This window comes from Mytilus galloprovincialis, chromosome 1, assembly GCF_965363235.1.
Source record: "Mytilus galloprovincialis chromosome 1, xbMytGall1.hap1.1, whole genome shotgun sequence".
In the NCBI taxonomy this organism is placed as follows: domain Eukaryota; kingdom Metazoa; phylum Mollusca; class Bivalvia; order Mytilida; family Mytilidae; genus Mytilus; species Mytilus galloprovincialis.
In genome coordinates this window covers 92,944,346-92,961,865 of record NC_134838.1, presented here as the reverse complement: position 1 = coordinate 92,961,865, position 17,520 = coordinate 92,944,346, and the positions used below count along the sequence as shown (strand labels likewise).

At 31.8% G+C, this 17,520-nt stretch overlaps 1 protein-coding gene across 1 annotated transcript; it reads left to right on the top strand.

Moving 5' to 3' along the window:
* Positions 1–1,515: 1,515 nt before the first annotated feature.
* Positions 1,516–17,520, top strand: LOC143045026 (solute carrier family 25 member 3-like). Its single transcript, XM_076217309.1, has 7 exons — positions 1,516–1,596; positions 1,702–1,828; positions 8,612–8,916; positions 9,794–9,975; positions 11,376–11,548; positions 16,239–16,349; positions 17,048–17,520. The coding sequence occupies exons 2-7, from the start codon at positions 1,708–1,710 to the stop codon at positions 17,200–17,202; spliced, it is 1,047 nt and encodes a 348-aa protein (XP_076073424.1). The 5' UTR covers positions 1,516–1,596; positions 1,702–1,707; the 3' UTR covers positions 17,203–17,520.

The window sequence follows — 17,520 nt, the reverse complement described above, 5'->3', positions numbered from 1 at the left end:
CTCTGATATAAACAATGAAGTATTTATCCTCCCTTTTCACATGTAAAAATGGCAAGTCCCAAGTTCCAGAATGTGCAAAGCTGTATGCAAAAAATTACCGATATGCTTTTTAGACGGATATTTTGGTATTTTTCACCACTGTTCACGAAAGAGTTAAGACCAGAGACATATATACACTTATGTGTATATGTAAAGCAAAATTATATCCGGGTGAAATTTGATCCGGAGGAAAAAATGTCACAGTAGTTGTTGTTATTTTTTTATCCGGAGGAAAATATTTCCCGGGGATATTTTTTCCTTTGTCGTGAAATTCTATCTGGGTAGTTAACTTATTGAATAGTTATTAGAAAAAAACTTATCCTTTAAAAATACTATGAAATAATAATAGTGTATTTGAAATAAAGTGAAATTGTTAAAAAAAAATGTATTATAATGGGAAATAATTTCACAAATTATCCTTGAAAAAAATTCCTGAAATATTCAAGTCAGTATCATCCTTATAATAAGAAAATTACCATGAAACATAGGGAAGAAAACCAGAAGTAATTTCAAAGATCGTAATTGTGAAAATAATATCATGATTAAATAAGGTTAGTGAAATACATGTAAAAGTGAGTTGTTTTCAGATCTCAGTACAAATATAAATTTAAAAGTAAGGTAGAAATGTAGTTGCATTACTACTGTTAACAGTAAAAGAAGAATTTGATTATGATGATATTTAACTATATAAATAGTTTTGTCTGGGGACAGACATGTAGTTGTTGATTATATGGAAATCAAATAAATCATAGTATAACAATATATTGGAACAAAAGCATGCATAACAGCTAGATAGTTTTTACCTGTGAAATGTTATCTGTCTTATTAAATCAAGTTGTAAGTCATCTTTTTATATAAAAAATAAGATTCAAGGAAAAATTTCACTATAAAATAGATTCAGAATATATTATATTAATATCTATAAAATATAAATTGCTCATAATTACCTCCCTTTGATGAATTATGCAAATTTGGTCTACCTTTGTGAAACATTTTATAATTATAGTCAGGTATATATTGATTGTGAGTAACTTATATAGTAGTTAATGGGACTCTATTTCACACAGTTCTGTGAAATATAGTACGGCAAATATATACCGGTACATACTATCCACATAACACAGATAGATTTTCACTCCTCTGGAAAAAATCAACCTGTAAAATACCATGCCTGGAAAAAAATTACCGGGACAAATTATCCTCAGGATCAAATATTACAGAGGAAGAAATAAACCGTTACATATATATGTCTCTGGTTAGACGAACTGTAGACTTTCATATGTTGAGCATCGAATTATTTTACTTGAAGAATATATTGGATTCAACAACTTTATAAAATTAGCTCCATTCACAAACGACTCCCAACACTAAATTGTTGAAAATTTTTATATAAATTATAATAATACATAGCAAAATCATCAATTATTAAACTTTTTTATGGATGCAACAGGGAACCAGACGATATCGTCACAATAGCACCGTCCAATCACAACTGTATGAAGAATTTAGCCCTGTTTGACCTTTTATCAGTCCTTTCCGTCGCAACACGCCAGAACGGTAAGAGGACAAAACGCCGGTTGTCAATTTAAATCTTAACTGTAGTAAAACTTTGATCAAAATTTCAAACGACAAGTCTATATATAATATTCATGTATATTTCAGGTCAAAATGATGGAAGCAATCTCCAACGCGGTGAAAAACAACCCGTTCAGCAGCCCTTTCCATCAGGCTAAATGTGAAGGTTTCAAAGTGAACGAAACACGAACAATCGCCGCTGCATCTGCTAAAGGTAAATCAAGGAAACACATTCTATAGGCGACATATATTGTATTTCATTAATTACCAATGACCTAAATCATCAAAATTGTAAAAGATCTTCATGATACAATTACATTTGCAATTTGGTCAGCTGTCAGATTCAAGGACACTCGTGATTTTGTTTAATTTTTTTAGTTGCAAACTATATTTATGAATGAATGTTATAATAGAATATTTCTTTCACCTATGATAAACTGGAAGTAGTCATTGCCCAGTTAGAAACTTGAAATAACTATCTATCCAATGTATATAAAAATTTTTATATGAAATAGTCATAGATTATAATACTGATCCCTCACTTGAGGGTTCTTCCAATCCTAATAAGTTGTAATTACCTGTCTGGTATATAATTTATATCCTAAATATATACATTTACAATGCAAATAAAATCAGAATACTTGGAATTATTGAAAATGCATATTGTGAAGGTCAACACGACAACTAGTGTTGGATAATCGGTTGAAATTACCAACCGATTATCTATTACAATCGTTTGACAGCAACCAACCGACTATCGGTTATAATCGCATCAGAATACTTAGCCCTTTTTTTAAATGAAATCATGCATTTTAGTCTCATTGGTCATGTCTAATGTGTATATATATTCCATTTCATTGCAGAGTTTTATATGTTAATATTTGATCTTCTGTTTCCTTTTCATATTTTATTTAGCAATTATAAAAATGAATTAATTAGAATCCAGATTCAGATTGAACATATTTTATCTCATAATTACAACATTAATTACCAAGAGTGACACTAACTTTTCTAAATTTCAATGGTGTAACTCACATTATAATTTCAATAACTTAGCAGTATAAACATTTGAATGTTTCACAGTAAGAAAAGATATATATAAAGTATTTTACTTTAAGAAATTTAAGATTAACAGAAAAAAATAAAACAATGCATTTGCATTGAAATATATACAGTAAACAAAGAGGATCCAGCCAATGTCTGTTAATTCGTGTAGAATGCTTTTTTTTCACTTTATGATCATCATTTTTCTGTCAATTGTGTCAAGCGAGCGTCTGAACTTATAATTGCAAAAATGCGGAATTATTACATAGTTGAACCGTATCCGATCCGTGATTCTAATGTATTTCAATGGCGGACAAATTTCAGAAAATTTACAAACATAAACGATGTTTGACAAGCAATTTGGGAAGGAATATGACGCTTTTGACGCTACTAATGGATAAAACATTAATAAAAGGCAATTTGCGACACGCTCTAATGAAGTAAAGAAATTATTTTGTCTAAAATCTGAAGGATTTCATGTACGCTCTCAAGTAACAAGTATCCGGTATTGAGAGAGTATTTCATACAAAGTTATTTATTTTAAAGATCAATCTGTATATATATAGTCAATACTTTTGTCATGTTTTAAAGGGGAAAAAATGGTTTTGTCTTTAATTATAGGATGTTTGACATTGTTATTGTCATCCACTGATATTTTTTGTTGCAATTTGTTTGACTGAGCAAATAAAATTCAAACCGCAAACGGACCGGAAGTTGATACGCAAAAAGTCCGGAAACTATAGCGACAATCGATTGAACAAAATCCCAATCGATTATCGACATCGTGAGGCCCAACCAACTGATTTCCGACTTATTCCGATCATCGGAACAACACTAACGACAACAGTGGCAAAGTTATAGATAGTCACTTTTCTAAGGCAAAACGAAATAGAAAAGATATGTTTCCTGCCTTTGCATACATGTGACAGAGTTGTCAAGCTACAAATGGAGATTTGGAAATTTTCAGCTGGAGTTTTGGTCTCATAACTGGAGATTTTTTATCAACCTGTATCTATGTATGCAATGTTTTTTGTGTGTTTAAACTGCATATCTTCCTTTTTTTGGTTAAAGGAACAATAATTCGATACCTTTAAACACCCGCATATCCATTTTTACTTGTTAAAAATAAAAGATGAGGGGTTTTCAAATTTTATTCATTATATATAATTCAAGATAAAGTGATCAGCCATCATACATGGTTGGCAAAAAGTATCTCTTATTAAGCTACATTGTCAACTTTGGTACCATTACTGAACATGCTTGTACCAGAAGGTGTTAAATTGATAGAGTTGTAGGCTTGCTGTTTGTAGCGGTCTCCATAAGTTTGGTCCAGTCATTAGGGCAACCATAGTCAGCTTTGCATGAAGTGTAGTAACTTAAGTAAGCATGGTCTTGACCCTTGGTACTGGATCTGCACCATTTGAAATCAGATCTCCAGGCAGAGTTGAATTTGGCTAGATACTTGGTCTTCTTTTATTTGCTGCTGGGGTATTTGATGATAAAAGAGGGACGAAAGATACCAAAGGGACAGTCAAACTCATAAATCTAAAACAAACTGACAATGCCATGTGATAAAATATGGTTTGCATTTTGTCAAATTCTAAAATTTTAGAATAGTCCAAGACAACTATTAGTGAACTATACTTATATAGGTAAGGTATTCCATTGGCTTGGATAGAAAACGAGCCATAAATATCATATTTGAGTTGATTTCATTTGTCTTTGAGGTTCAGTAAATGTTCCATGTTCTCAACAGCATCAAATAAATCATTGTTTATACAACTTGTACAATTAGTCAATTTAATCCTTTGTCAGTATTTCACTTTTAATCAACCAGGCTTGTGTCTTAAACTAGTTAGTTGATCACCAGGTACAAAAAATGTAATTGCCTATTATCTTCGATTTAGGCCACAATTAAAAATATTTCAGTTTGCCCATACCCGACCCATGATGACTGGGTGTCGTTAGGTACAAATGTAGGTAGGCAAATTTTTTTTTTTTTTTTTTTTTATCCGAATTTGCATGAAAATATTAAAAGATCTTAAAACAGTATATCTTTTTTTTCTCTGTCAAACCTTTGTAGAGACAACCAAAAGCCATGAATTTAAAACCTCTATAAATAAATTAGTCTACTATATGATTTGTATCCTGAGATGTTTGTAACCCTGACAATTGCTAACTGTTTGAAAGGGCTGTTGGATTTGTGAAGTGATTTTCAACAGTTCCATCAACACGATGTTTGTGTAAAAAAAATATCAGCTGATTATGTAATGATTAAATTTGTTTGCAGTTTTTAAATCCTATTTCTATTAAAATAGATTAAATGTCCTAAAATATTTATATGATTTATTATCTACCATCCTTAGTTTGTGTTTTTTTTTATGTTTTGAAAACAAATTTATATTTTACATTATCACACACTGACAGGTAAACTAATTTGGCTATAAATAGATCAAAGCATGTTCTGTAGAATCTCCAAACTAAAAACGTATTTGTTATAATTTTATTTCTTTAAATAATCAACTTTAAATTTTTGAAATTAATCATTATTGATCAAATATAATTGCATAAAGTTAACGTTTTCTGAAGACTTTTTTAGGACATGGTTCTAGAGGCTTCCTCACAAATTGTATAAAAATCCAATATGGCGTCCATAAGGGAGCTACCATTTGATTTTTATGGGAGGGCTAGGATGAAATTTGAAAAAAATAGGCAGGACAGGAGTTTTGAGTAAAAAAAAAAGGCAGGATGAGACTTTGCAAAAAAAAAAAAAAGGCAGGATGACAATTTAGGTAAAAAAAGTCAAGATAAACTAATAAAAAAAAAAAGGCAGGACCAAATAGAGTGAAAAATAAAAAGGCAGGACAGAGATTACAACTAAAAAAAAATGCAGGACAAAATTTTTCATCCTAGCCCCCCCCCCCATAAAAATCAAATGGTAGCTCCCTTACATGTTTTTACTTTTGCACATGTGAAAAAATATTTCTGACAAAAGTCAGATTTCTCTTGTCAAAAGGGATTTATATTTATATATTGCAATAAATTATTCAGAAGGAGTTACATTCAGTTAAGATTATATTTCTGATTCTGTGAGCAATTATAGTTTTATCAAATTCTCCCAAACAGCAACGTACTGACTGTCTAATGAGACTTGTAAATTTGAACTATTTGAATAAAAGGGCATCTAATTTACATGATAAAGGAAGATTATAATTAAAGACAACAATTTATCAAGAAATAATTCCTTTTTATTCAGTAAAAACAAAATCTTCTTGCAAGATTGTAAATTCGCAACTTCCGGATCCATTTCCTGTCAGAATAACATTGAAAATATTCGATTGCACATGGTTTTGAACAAATCTACCTGAATATTCTTATCAGATATTCGATAACACGATGAAATTAACATTGAGCATATAGGTAAGGGTTTGGTAGTACAAACAACTAAAGCATAAAAAAACTCTGCAACTTCACATGTTTTACTTCTTTACGTTCGTTAAATCAGAAGATAAAAACAGAGAACATCGAATATCGCTTAACTGCGTCACAATAAGCTTTCTTTTAATCTTATTCACGGTTACTTTCAAACGCAAAGACGACAAACAGTAAGTTTTGTACGATGACGGAGCGGACCCAAAATAAATCCGAAAAAAAAAATTCTTCCAAAAAACGTCAAAAAAAGAATTTGAGTCGGCGGGTTTATTTTGGGTCGGTCGCGTTTGGGCAAACATACAATCTTTTTATTTTGGCCTTATTGTTGTATATATGTTACAGTAAAAAGATGAAATCAGGAATTACATGTAATTACTAACCAATTCAGTAAATACCTGTATTACTAGTCAATTTAGTAATTACATGTATTTACTGATTGGTTTAGTGATTACAGGTAATCACTGATTTATTTTGTCATTTTTACAGCTATTTTATAATTTACTAACTTGATATTTTTGTTTTAATATCTTTGACATAATTCAAGAACCCTTATAAAAAAGTGAATTTTATAAATCTCGGGTGTCCGAAGCACTTTTCTGGATTAATATTCATTAGGAATTCTTGATCACTTCAAATATTTCTTCAAGAGAGACAAAATATAAAACAGGATTTGCATTGTATGTGAATGATTTTGAAAGGGAATTTTTAAGCAATGGTAAATCGCCTTATGATGTACAGGAATTGTATTTATTTAAGTATGCCGATGATACAATTGTTTTCTGATTCTGTAAAAGGTACTATGATAAAATTTAAAACACCAACCCATTGTTGGCCAGTGGCTGTTTTTTTTTAACTCTTTGGTAGGGTTGTTGTCTCTTTGTCACATTTCCATTTTCAATTTTATTGTACACTTGTAAATGGAGTTTAACAATTCCATCACACAAATGATGTTATTTAGAATCTAGGTGGTTATGTAAGGGTAGAAGAAGAATGGTATTTTGATGGTAATGTAATTGACGTTGTTGGTGGGTTTTGTTACTTAAGACATGTAAGAGTACTGTTGATAATGATTTATAACAGTACTTTTTTGAAACTCGGAAACACTGAGTTGAGCAAGGTAGAAAAGCGGTAATTGTATTGAAATCATAAGCATCATCTTTATATCTGAATATTTTCACATACTTGAATTTGTTTAATAGATAAAGGAAAATGTGGTATAAGTAAGTGCCAATGAGACAACTGTCCATCCAAGTCACAATTTATAAAAGTAAACCATTATAGGTCAACGTACGGTCTTCAACACAGAGCCTTGTCTCACAACAACATCAAGCTATAAAGGGCCCAAAAAAATACTAGTGTAAAACAATTCAAACGGGAAAACCAACGGTCTAATATGTAAAATATGAGAAACACTTATGAACCACATCAACAAACGACAAATACTGAACATCAGATTCCTGACTTAGGTACATGTACCTTTGATAACTATTAGGACAGGTGAAAACAATTGCAGCGGGAGTAAACGTTTGAAGGTACCAAACCTTCTCCCTTATCTGGAACAATAGTGTAACATCACAACATAGAAAGGTGATAGCTACGATTCCTTAACAGATTCCGTGGCAATTTTTTTAGGTTATTCTTTTTTTTTGTGTTTAGATTTATCATCTTTTGTGTTAGATTGTGAGTTTTAAAATAAAATTTGCCTGCAAAACAATTATAGACCGCATCGATAGTTCAGTTAATTGACGCAGTTTCATATGTGTTTTTAAAAAAGATCTTTGCATAGCAAATGTACAGTACATGTAAAGGTTTAATAACGTATCACAGAAATAAAACATTTCCAAAAAAATCAAATAGATATTTTCAAATATGTTTAAATTTAGCAAGGGTGCATTATGTTTGTCTTTTATTTTTCAAACTGATATTATTGAATCACATTCTATTGTGCAGATGAGCATTTTTTGCTCAAAGTATTACAAGAATAGAAGAATAAATGTTGTTTTCAACGGTTAGTAAATAGCTGTAAAAATTCGTTTTAAAATTAGTAATTACTGGTAATAACTGGGCGGTTTCAGGAATTACATGTATTTACTAAGTGCATCAGGAATTACATGTAATCCCTAAATTTTAGTGATTACATGTAATTCCTAATTTCACCTATTTACTGTAACATATATATACAGTTTAATTCTTAACACCTCAGGCTGATTTTAACTTTTTTACAACCTCATTTTACCTCCGAGACAATAGGAAACTTCTGTTTTTCTTGGAATTTTCCCCTATCAATTTCTAGTTTCTCTGACTTTTTCTCTGTCCCTTTCGATTTTGTAAACAAAAACATGTAGTGAAAATTTTACAAGGTTGACATTTTCAAAAAGCAGAAGATTCAAATTTTAACGGGAGGGAAGGAAGAGGGTCTGAAAAGGAAGAATCATATGTATGCCTTTGGCTTTGAAGTCTTGGCAGAAAAATAGAAGGTGTTTTGGAAAAATTCTCAAAATAACATTTGACTTTATTTCAGAGGAGACCAGCTGTGAATTTGGATCTAACAAGTACTATGCCTTATGTGGTTTTGGTGGTTTATTGAGTTGCGGCATAACACACACAGCTGTAGTGCCACTTGATTTGGTTAAATGTAGAATTCAAGTACAACCTGAAAAATATGGTGGTATCATCAAAGGCTTCAAAGTATCTATCAAAGAAGGAGGTGCTTTGGAACTGACTAAAGGATGGGCTCCAACTTTAATTGGTTATTCAATGCAAGGAATTTGCAAATTTGGATTCTATGAAGTCTTCAAGATATTTTATGGAAACTTATTAGGAGAGGTATGAACAGAACTATGTACATGATTTTGTGAAGAATGTACAGTGGCTTTAAAAATTGAGAAAATTTAATATATTTAAAAACAATGAAGATTTCACATTGAATATTTATACACAATTTACAGTATACATGTACATTGACATTTATTATAAAATTATTGAACACAATTTACATTTGTTCTTACATTGTGAAAAAAGGTGAAAAGTAAGTTTGAAAAGGCAAAGGCAGGCCAATGCCCAAGGATCCAGAACACCTAGACACTTTATACATATAAATGTATTTTGGAATACCATTTTAGCATATCATTTGTTTTTTTAATCAGTGAATACTACCAAATTATATGAATGTTGCTTCACCCATGACAATGCCAAAATTCCTACACATCTTCCAGTTTATACTTATTGAATTAAAAAGAAAAGCATGCAATAGATTTACAAATATATAGAAGAGATCAAGGATACAACCACTAAATGCATACATTGTAGTTAAAGACACACTTTAACAGTGGTTATCACAGAAAACATTATTTATATGTTCTAAATGGCAAAATGCACCTGTAAAACATGTGAAAAAAAATGTATTTCAATTTTTGTTTAGAACAAATGATAGAAAAATGGATATAAATATTATTAGTATTTTTTTCATACATATATATTTCATTCATATAGATTTACATTCAGTGTGGATTATAAATGCATTTCAGAGACAAAACCCAATGAAATAGAAGATCATTTTTAATTGAATGAGAGAGAAAAAAATATGATTAACTATAAATCATGTATTATTAAGTAGATTATTGTAGACTTTGAGAGATTCTCACAAGAGCAATTGATACATATTTGAATCAAACACAAATATTTACTGCCTTATATTGAATAGGAAAATTGCTTTTTATGGAGAACATCATTATACCTGATATCCAGTGCATCAGCTGAATTCTTTGCTGACATTGCTCTATGTCCAATGGAAGCTTGTAAAGTCAGAATCCAAACACAGGCAGGCTGGAGTACAACACTGAGAGAAGGTTTCCCAAGGATATTAAAAGAAGAAGGAGTTAACGGGTTGGTTTGATAACTATGTACATACACAGTGATGTAGATTTAGATATTAATAACACATCCATTATCTTGTTGGATTTTTAAAATTTAATGCTGAAACTTCTGTCATGACTTTTTCAATAAGTTTGCAGCATTAGAAGTGAATATTTGATAGGTTTACTCCAACACACATTTATGTATGCATGTTTTAAAGATGTATTGATATATTTGCATCCTATATATTTCAAATGATAAGTCCATTTTGCTATGAGAATGAAATAGCTTATCCCTGATTCATCAGAATGCTTCAAAATAAAAATTTTGCTGAAAAATGAATAATTATGGAAACACATAACTATTAACATAGATTTCTTCTTAAAAATTATTTACTTGCAACATTTCTACGCTGACAATGTCTGAGATCTTAGATCTTTCAATTTTTTTCAGTGATGATCTTTGTCATCACTTGGCAACTGTTGCTGTTATTTATAACGTTAAAAAAACTTCTCTCTGAAACTACTGGGTGAAATGTTATCAAACTTTATAAATGTTGCATAGGATATCTTGTTTAAAAATGTTATCTGGGGATTTGATCCATCAACAAATGGGTTGCTGCTTCTAAAAATAGAACATACATTCAGGGTAAAAAAATGCAGTTTTGGGCATATATCTCAAAAACCAAAAACAGTATTCTGATACATTTGTTCATTTTACTTGATATTGGAATGAATCTCAGAAAAAATAGTCATCACTGTTGTAATGGCCTGACCACTAAGTATAACCGACGATTGGGCTCAAGCAGAAAAGACTATCAGGTGCTGATACTTTAATCAAGAGTCAATCTAACAAATGGTAAAAAGCTGAAAAACCAATAAAATACAATTTTACAATGTGTTCAATTAATGTTATCAAAACGAAATGTCAAAAGTAATAGATAGCACAGTCCGTTGAAGCGAGAAAATGTTGTACTTTCAAGAACAGTTAAATTTCAGGTATTTCACGGAGAAAAGGTTCAAATATGTAGAGAGCAATTTGAAGTGTTCAAATACAATGTTGTAGAATTTACTCACTCTATGGTTGGCCACGAATTGTGTCCAAGATGACGTCTCGACGAAATGTTCCTCGTGATCGTTATAACCTTGCAGTTTTCATGTAACGGATACCTGTGAGAGAGGGAAAGGTAGAGACTGTACGATGTTTTAACATTAAAGATGAATAATCCTCCTAGATTGGAACACATAAATAGATTAAGAATATAATCAAACGAACTATATAAATTACGGAACGGTGTAACAGAATAACTGTGTACTTAAATATAATACAATGTAACATACTGTGAAAAAATAAGCATTGTTAAACTTATGATGAGTAAACCTCTATAACAAATAACATTGTATATATATGTATGTCTTCTTTTTATACAGATTTTACAAAGGACTGGTGCCTTTATGGTGCAGACAGATCCCATATACAATGATGAAATTTGCTTGTTTTGAGAGAACAGTAGAAGCCTTGTATAAATATGTAGTTCCCAAACCAAGAGTTGAATGTAACAAGGCAGAACAACTCACAGTCACCTTCTTAGCTGGTTATATTGGTAAGTAAAAAGGGGGTTATAAGTCAGTTTTAAGTGTAACAAGGCATTTATTAAACTTTTTTTGGTCATATTAATGAGATGCACATGTACACTTATAGATTTAGTTTGTAGGATACAATTTTTCAAGTAGTGACACTCAGTAGTCTGCTTTTGAAAGTCCAGACAAATTTGTCCAAAAGGGAAATGAAAAAGTTCAATCAATTCAAATTCACTAAACCTTAGTTACCTAATCGATTTCTAGTCCGTGGGACAATTTTAGCACAATATGTACAATAGATAATATAACATTTGTACTATGATATTGAAATTCTTGAATTTGAAAGTGAATATAACTATAATATGTTGTCTTTTTTCAATATTGAAAATCATATTATCTCATAACACATTACACTTAAAACATACATGTATAATGCTGAAAATTCTAAAGCCTTAACCCTTTCGCCGATGAGTCCCCGTTTACCAGGATTCACGCTTCTGACAGCTAATGATGAGTCCCGTTTTACGGGGATCAGAATACCTCTTTTATATTTCCTGCTAAAAACAGTGCAAAAACAAGTTATCTTTCTTTGTTTGAATACCCGGATGAAAGTGTAAACATGGCGCTTCCGTTTGTTGAAAAGCGTGTCAAAATCAGAGGAAATTTACGGAATTTACGTGAATTTGAAATGAGGGAACATTTTTTTAGAAAGAATATGGAAGAATTGAAGCCAAACTAGTATACTTTTTTTTACATAAAATGTCGTTTTATGTACAAATCACTTGGACTGGACATCATTCCGTGTAAGGAATTTGTACAGCCTCATTAAATTTTTAAAAATTTTGCCGTTTTGGGTTAAAAAAAAGTACGATTTTGGGTCAAAGACAGAATTTTTAGAATTTTTACTAGGGCCACCCTTAAAAAATTGTTTGTTTGGCATTGCCGACCCACACTATCAGCAGGTGGGTAGGTAGGTAGGGATTTTTTTTTTTTTTTTTTACATTTAAAAGCTTTATACATGTAAATCATGAAGTATCTAGATCAATGTTGTATAAAGCATTGCAGCATTGTTGTGTGTATATGCTGGTGGTTTATTTGAAAGGGGTCAACAGTCAATGTCACATTCTACATCATATGGATAATTTCATGTAAGACAGTAAGTTTTATTGGCAGAGTTAACCAAAGTACACAGAAAAAAACACAGAACTGAGGCAGGAAACTGACAAATTAACCATATAAAATGTATGACGTGAAAATTGAAGTTTTATTGTGGGACTGCCCATTGAACAGAGGCCTGATGTACATGTCACATCTTGAAGTTGTGGTCACAGTTTGGTAAAATTACTATAAGTTAAATGGCTCAACCACTACGGCTCCTTGTACAAATGGACAAAGATTTAAAACTTTGATTGTTTGCTTTGGTTTTATAAACATCACTTTCTACACCATATGAATAATTTCATGGCAGTCAGTTTTAGTGGTGTACTAAACCGTAGTACTTGAAGGAAAACGCCAACCTGCGGGAGGAAACTGACTAACCTTATCACATATGACATGAAAATCAAACCTTAATTTTGCAACTGCCCAACTAGGGCTCAAACCAATACCTAGAGGCCAGTAATCATACATGCAAGATGTGACGAACTACCATACAAACACGCCTACTGCCCCTGATAAGTTTTGAGGATAAAGGACCTGTACCAAATTAGGATAGCAAAATATTAAAAATTTGGAAGGTTGACACAAATAGACATGGTGATAATACAAGTGCAAGGTTTTTCAGGGCTAAGTTTAAAACGTATGATAAATTCAAAATGGAAATATGCTGCAGGACAGACAATTTTTGCAGATAAATAAATTATGGGTTGTAATGCCTGTTTGATTAACAGAAATCTGGACATGCATTACATGAATACAGATAAATTAATGAGCCCTTAGAATTGTGGAAAAGGAGGGGATTTTATTCATCACTAGTACACTAGATACATTTATAAATATGTTTCTGTCAGTATCTTTTATGTTTTAAGAATTATCTTATTCATGTTAAGAAGAAAGGCAAGAAAAGGGGGAAGTACTTCAATTGACAGAAGATGCTAGTCTTTAAAATATGTATGTTTTGTACCAGGCTAGCATCTACTGGTACAAAACTACTATAAACCTGTAAATCTGGGACCATTTTGGTCTTTAAGCTTTGGTGCTTACAGCCATAATTATCTTGAATGCATCATTGTGGTTCTGACTATAGTAGATACTTTGTTCTCTGGTTCAAGGGAAAATTTGTCAATAATAAATTTCAAATATTTAATAAGTTCAACAAATGTAAGAGCCACGCATATTTGTTCTGTGATGTCCCGGAGAAAAACTTCTATCTCATGAAGCGACAAAGTTAAGCAGAAATCATCTGTTTCTGCTTTACAAAAGATAGAATTTAAGTCCTCTTCAAGGTCTCTCAGAACGTTTCTTTCAAAGAATAGCTGAAAATTTGATTTTTTATAAAATCCATCTCCATTAACCAATGCATTGCAGCATAGGGAGATGCTTTCCCCTGCCGGCCTCTTTGACATTACTTTTGGCAGACTTTTTCTATTCCATGTCATTTAAATGTTTGCTCCCAATACGGTGTAAGGCAAGCGCTTTTAAGATCGTGATTTGAAATAAGTAAAGTCAGGAACAAACTCGGCGGATACGATCAAATTCCGGCACAATTTCGATTTTTTTTAAATAAAAAAAAAATAATTTCTGAAACGCAAATAAAATTATTTGGGCGGCAAGTTTTTCAGTGGGTCGGGCGGCAATGCCAAACAAATGAAATTTTATTTTAGGCCCAGATAATGCTGAAAATTTGAAAGTTTGAATATTTTATGAAGAAAAAATTATCAAAACATGAACAAAACTGTGAACATGGTGTTAGTGAATGAAATAAAGACACAAATAACTACAGATAAGTTTTTATTGACATTTATTATGAAGATCTCCCACTTGAGTAATAGTAGCAGTGGAAGCCATTGTCTCAGAGTAGCTTCTGTCTGGGCAGCTATTGGTGAAAGGGTTAAGGGCAACATGAAAGACAATACAAATTTTGACTTTCTCTTAATACAAGATTGAATAAAGGTCTTATACGATTTACATGTATCACAAAATACTACAATAGTTACTTCACAAACATTGTGATATTTTACAATGGCAATCCCTTCATTTTGTCCCAACTTAGTCTCTCAACAGTTCATAATAACCAGACTATTTCACAATTCAAAATCAACAGTTCAGCTATAAATACCTTCCTGTAAGTGATTTTTGTCGAGCCTGCAACTTTTGTTGCAGAAAGCTCGACATAGGGATAGTGATCCGGCAGCGTCGGCTACGGCGGCGGCGGTGTTAGCTCACTTCTTAAAAGCTATATATTTTAGAAGGTGGAAGACCTGGATGCTTCATATTTTGTATATAGATGCCTCATGTTACGAAGTTTCCGTCAGTCACATGTCCAATGTCCTTGACCTCATTTTCATGGTTCAGTGACCACTTGAAAAAAAAGTTCAGAATTTTTGTAACGTTGAATTCTCTCTTATTATAAGTAATAGGATAACTATATTTGGTATGTGCATACCTTGCAAGGTCCTCATGCCCGTCAGACAGTTTTCACTTAACCTCGACCTCATTTCATGGATCAGTGAACAAGGTTAAGTTTTGGTGGTCAGGTCCATATCTCAGATACTATAAGCAATAGGGCTAGTATATTTGGTGTATGGAAGGACTGGAAGGTGTACATGTCCAACTGGCAGGTGTCATCTGACCTTGACCTCATTTTCATGGTTCAGTGGTTATAGTTAAGTTTTTGTGTTTTGGTCTGTTTTTCTCATACTTTATGCAATAGGTCTACTATATTTGTTGTATGGAATGATTGTAAGGTGTACATGTCTAGCGGGCAGATGTCATCTGACCTTGACCTCATTTTCATGGTTCAGTGGTCAAAGTTAAGGTTTTAAGTTTTGATCTTTTTATCTAATATTATATGCCAAAGGTCAACTATATTTGGTGTATGGAAATATATTATGATCTATATGTCAGTCCCGCAGGTTTTATTTGACCATGACCTCAATTGCACGGTTCATTGGACAGTGTTAAGTTTTTTTTGTTTTGGTCTATTTTTCTTAAACTATAAGTAATAGGTCAACTATATTTGTTGTATGGAAGCATTGTTAGCTGTACATGTCTGCCTGGCATGGTTCATCTGACCTTGACCTCATTTTCATGGTTCATTGGTCTTTGTTTAACTATCTTGTTTAATGTGAAGTTTATGTGACAGTTGTAATAACGCTTTATACTTAGGACTATCAACATAGTAAAGAAGGCGAGACATTTCAGTGTGTGCACTCTTGTTATACTATAAACCAACTTATTTTCGCGAGTAGAAAAATATTGCGAATATAAATCGTTGTGAATATGTAAATCTTGGATCTTTCCTTATTAAACTACATCAAGTTAATCTAATATCGCGAAATAAAATAGCCGTGAAATAGTCTAGAAAGGGTAAAACGCGAAATAAAGTATCCGCCAAAATAAGTTGGTTTACAGTATACACAAAAGTTCTGTTAGCAAGCCAATGTTTTAAGAATTTGATCAAGAGTTATCTCTCATTTAGAAAGACTATGAATACTTTCTTTAAGCAGTTGTATTGACATAGTTTATTTTAAACTGTTTATTTTTGTATTTCAGCTGGTGTATTCTGTGCTATTGTGTCTCATCCTGCTGACACCATTGTATCCAAACTCAACCAGGCTAAGGGAAGCAACTTTATGGATATTGCTAAGGATCTGGGATTCATGGGTGAGTTTAATTTCTGTGATAAGAAAACAATTGGTATAAATCACATCTCATCTAACATTACATGTAAAAAACAAAGTCATATTACAATGATAAAATGAGACAAAAGGAAAATCCAATGTGATAGTGATAGGTACATACTGAGAGGGAAGACACTTTATTAGTATTAGATTGTTTGCATGATAGTTATAGTATGTGCAGCTTTGTTACAATTTTACAAATATTAGAAATTTATCAGAATAAAAAAGTTCCAATCATGTTCACCTGTAAAACCTCTTTAAATAACACAATGCACACAAAAAACTGCAGAATTTTATGGCCAGTGATAAAAATATAGCATATCCTTACTCCAATACACTAATGCTCTCAACAGAATTAACATGTTTCAGTAGAGGATGTAAAATTTAATTGCAAGTTGGTAAAGTATAATTTTTTTTTTAATAAATAAAATTGAGAATTGAAAAAGGGAATGCGCCAAAGAGACAACATCTTGACCAAAGAGCAGAAAACAGCCATAGGCCACCAATGGGTTTTCAATACAGCGAGAAAATCCTGTACCCAACATGTTTTTTGGGATCTCAACCCTCCCCCTGTACCTGTAGCCAATGTGAAAATAACAAACACACATCAATATACACAGTAAAACTTGGGTTCAAAAGAAGTCTTGAGTCTGATATCATTTTTTTTAAATTTTATTTTAGGAATGTGGAAGGGCTTATTCCCCAGAATCATCATGATTGGTACACTAACAGCACTACAGTGGTTCATCTATGATTCTGTTAAGGTATACTTCAGACTTCCACGTCCACCACCACCAGAGATGCCAGAATCATTGAAGCGTAAAATGGGACTTTAATGACAATGTTAACCTAGGAATATTTATAAATTGAACAATAGATGGCTAATTTTTTACAAAGTATTTTTTATATTTGACCATCAAAAAATACTTTGAAAATTTCATTGACGTTTACATTCAATCACATGTGCAAACACTAACTCGTTTGATGTATATTGTTTTGATAATTTATCAGTGTGACCTTGACTGCTCATCAAAGAGGGGGTGGAAATCCCATGTCAAATGTGATAGTTTTTGGTAGTTGTTCAAACTGTTATTTTTTTTTTGTTACACTGACAGATCTGATCAGCTATTAAACATTTTGTTGGCATGTCATAA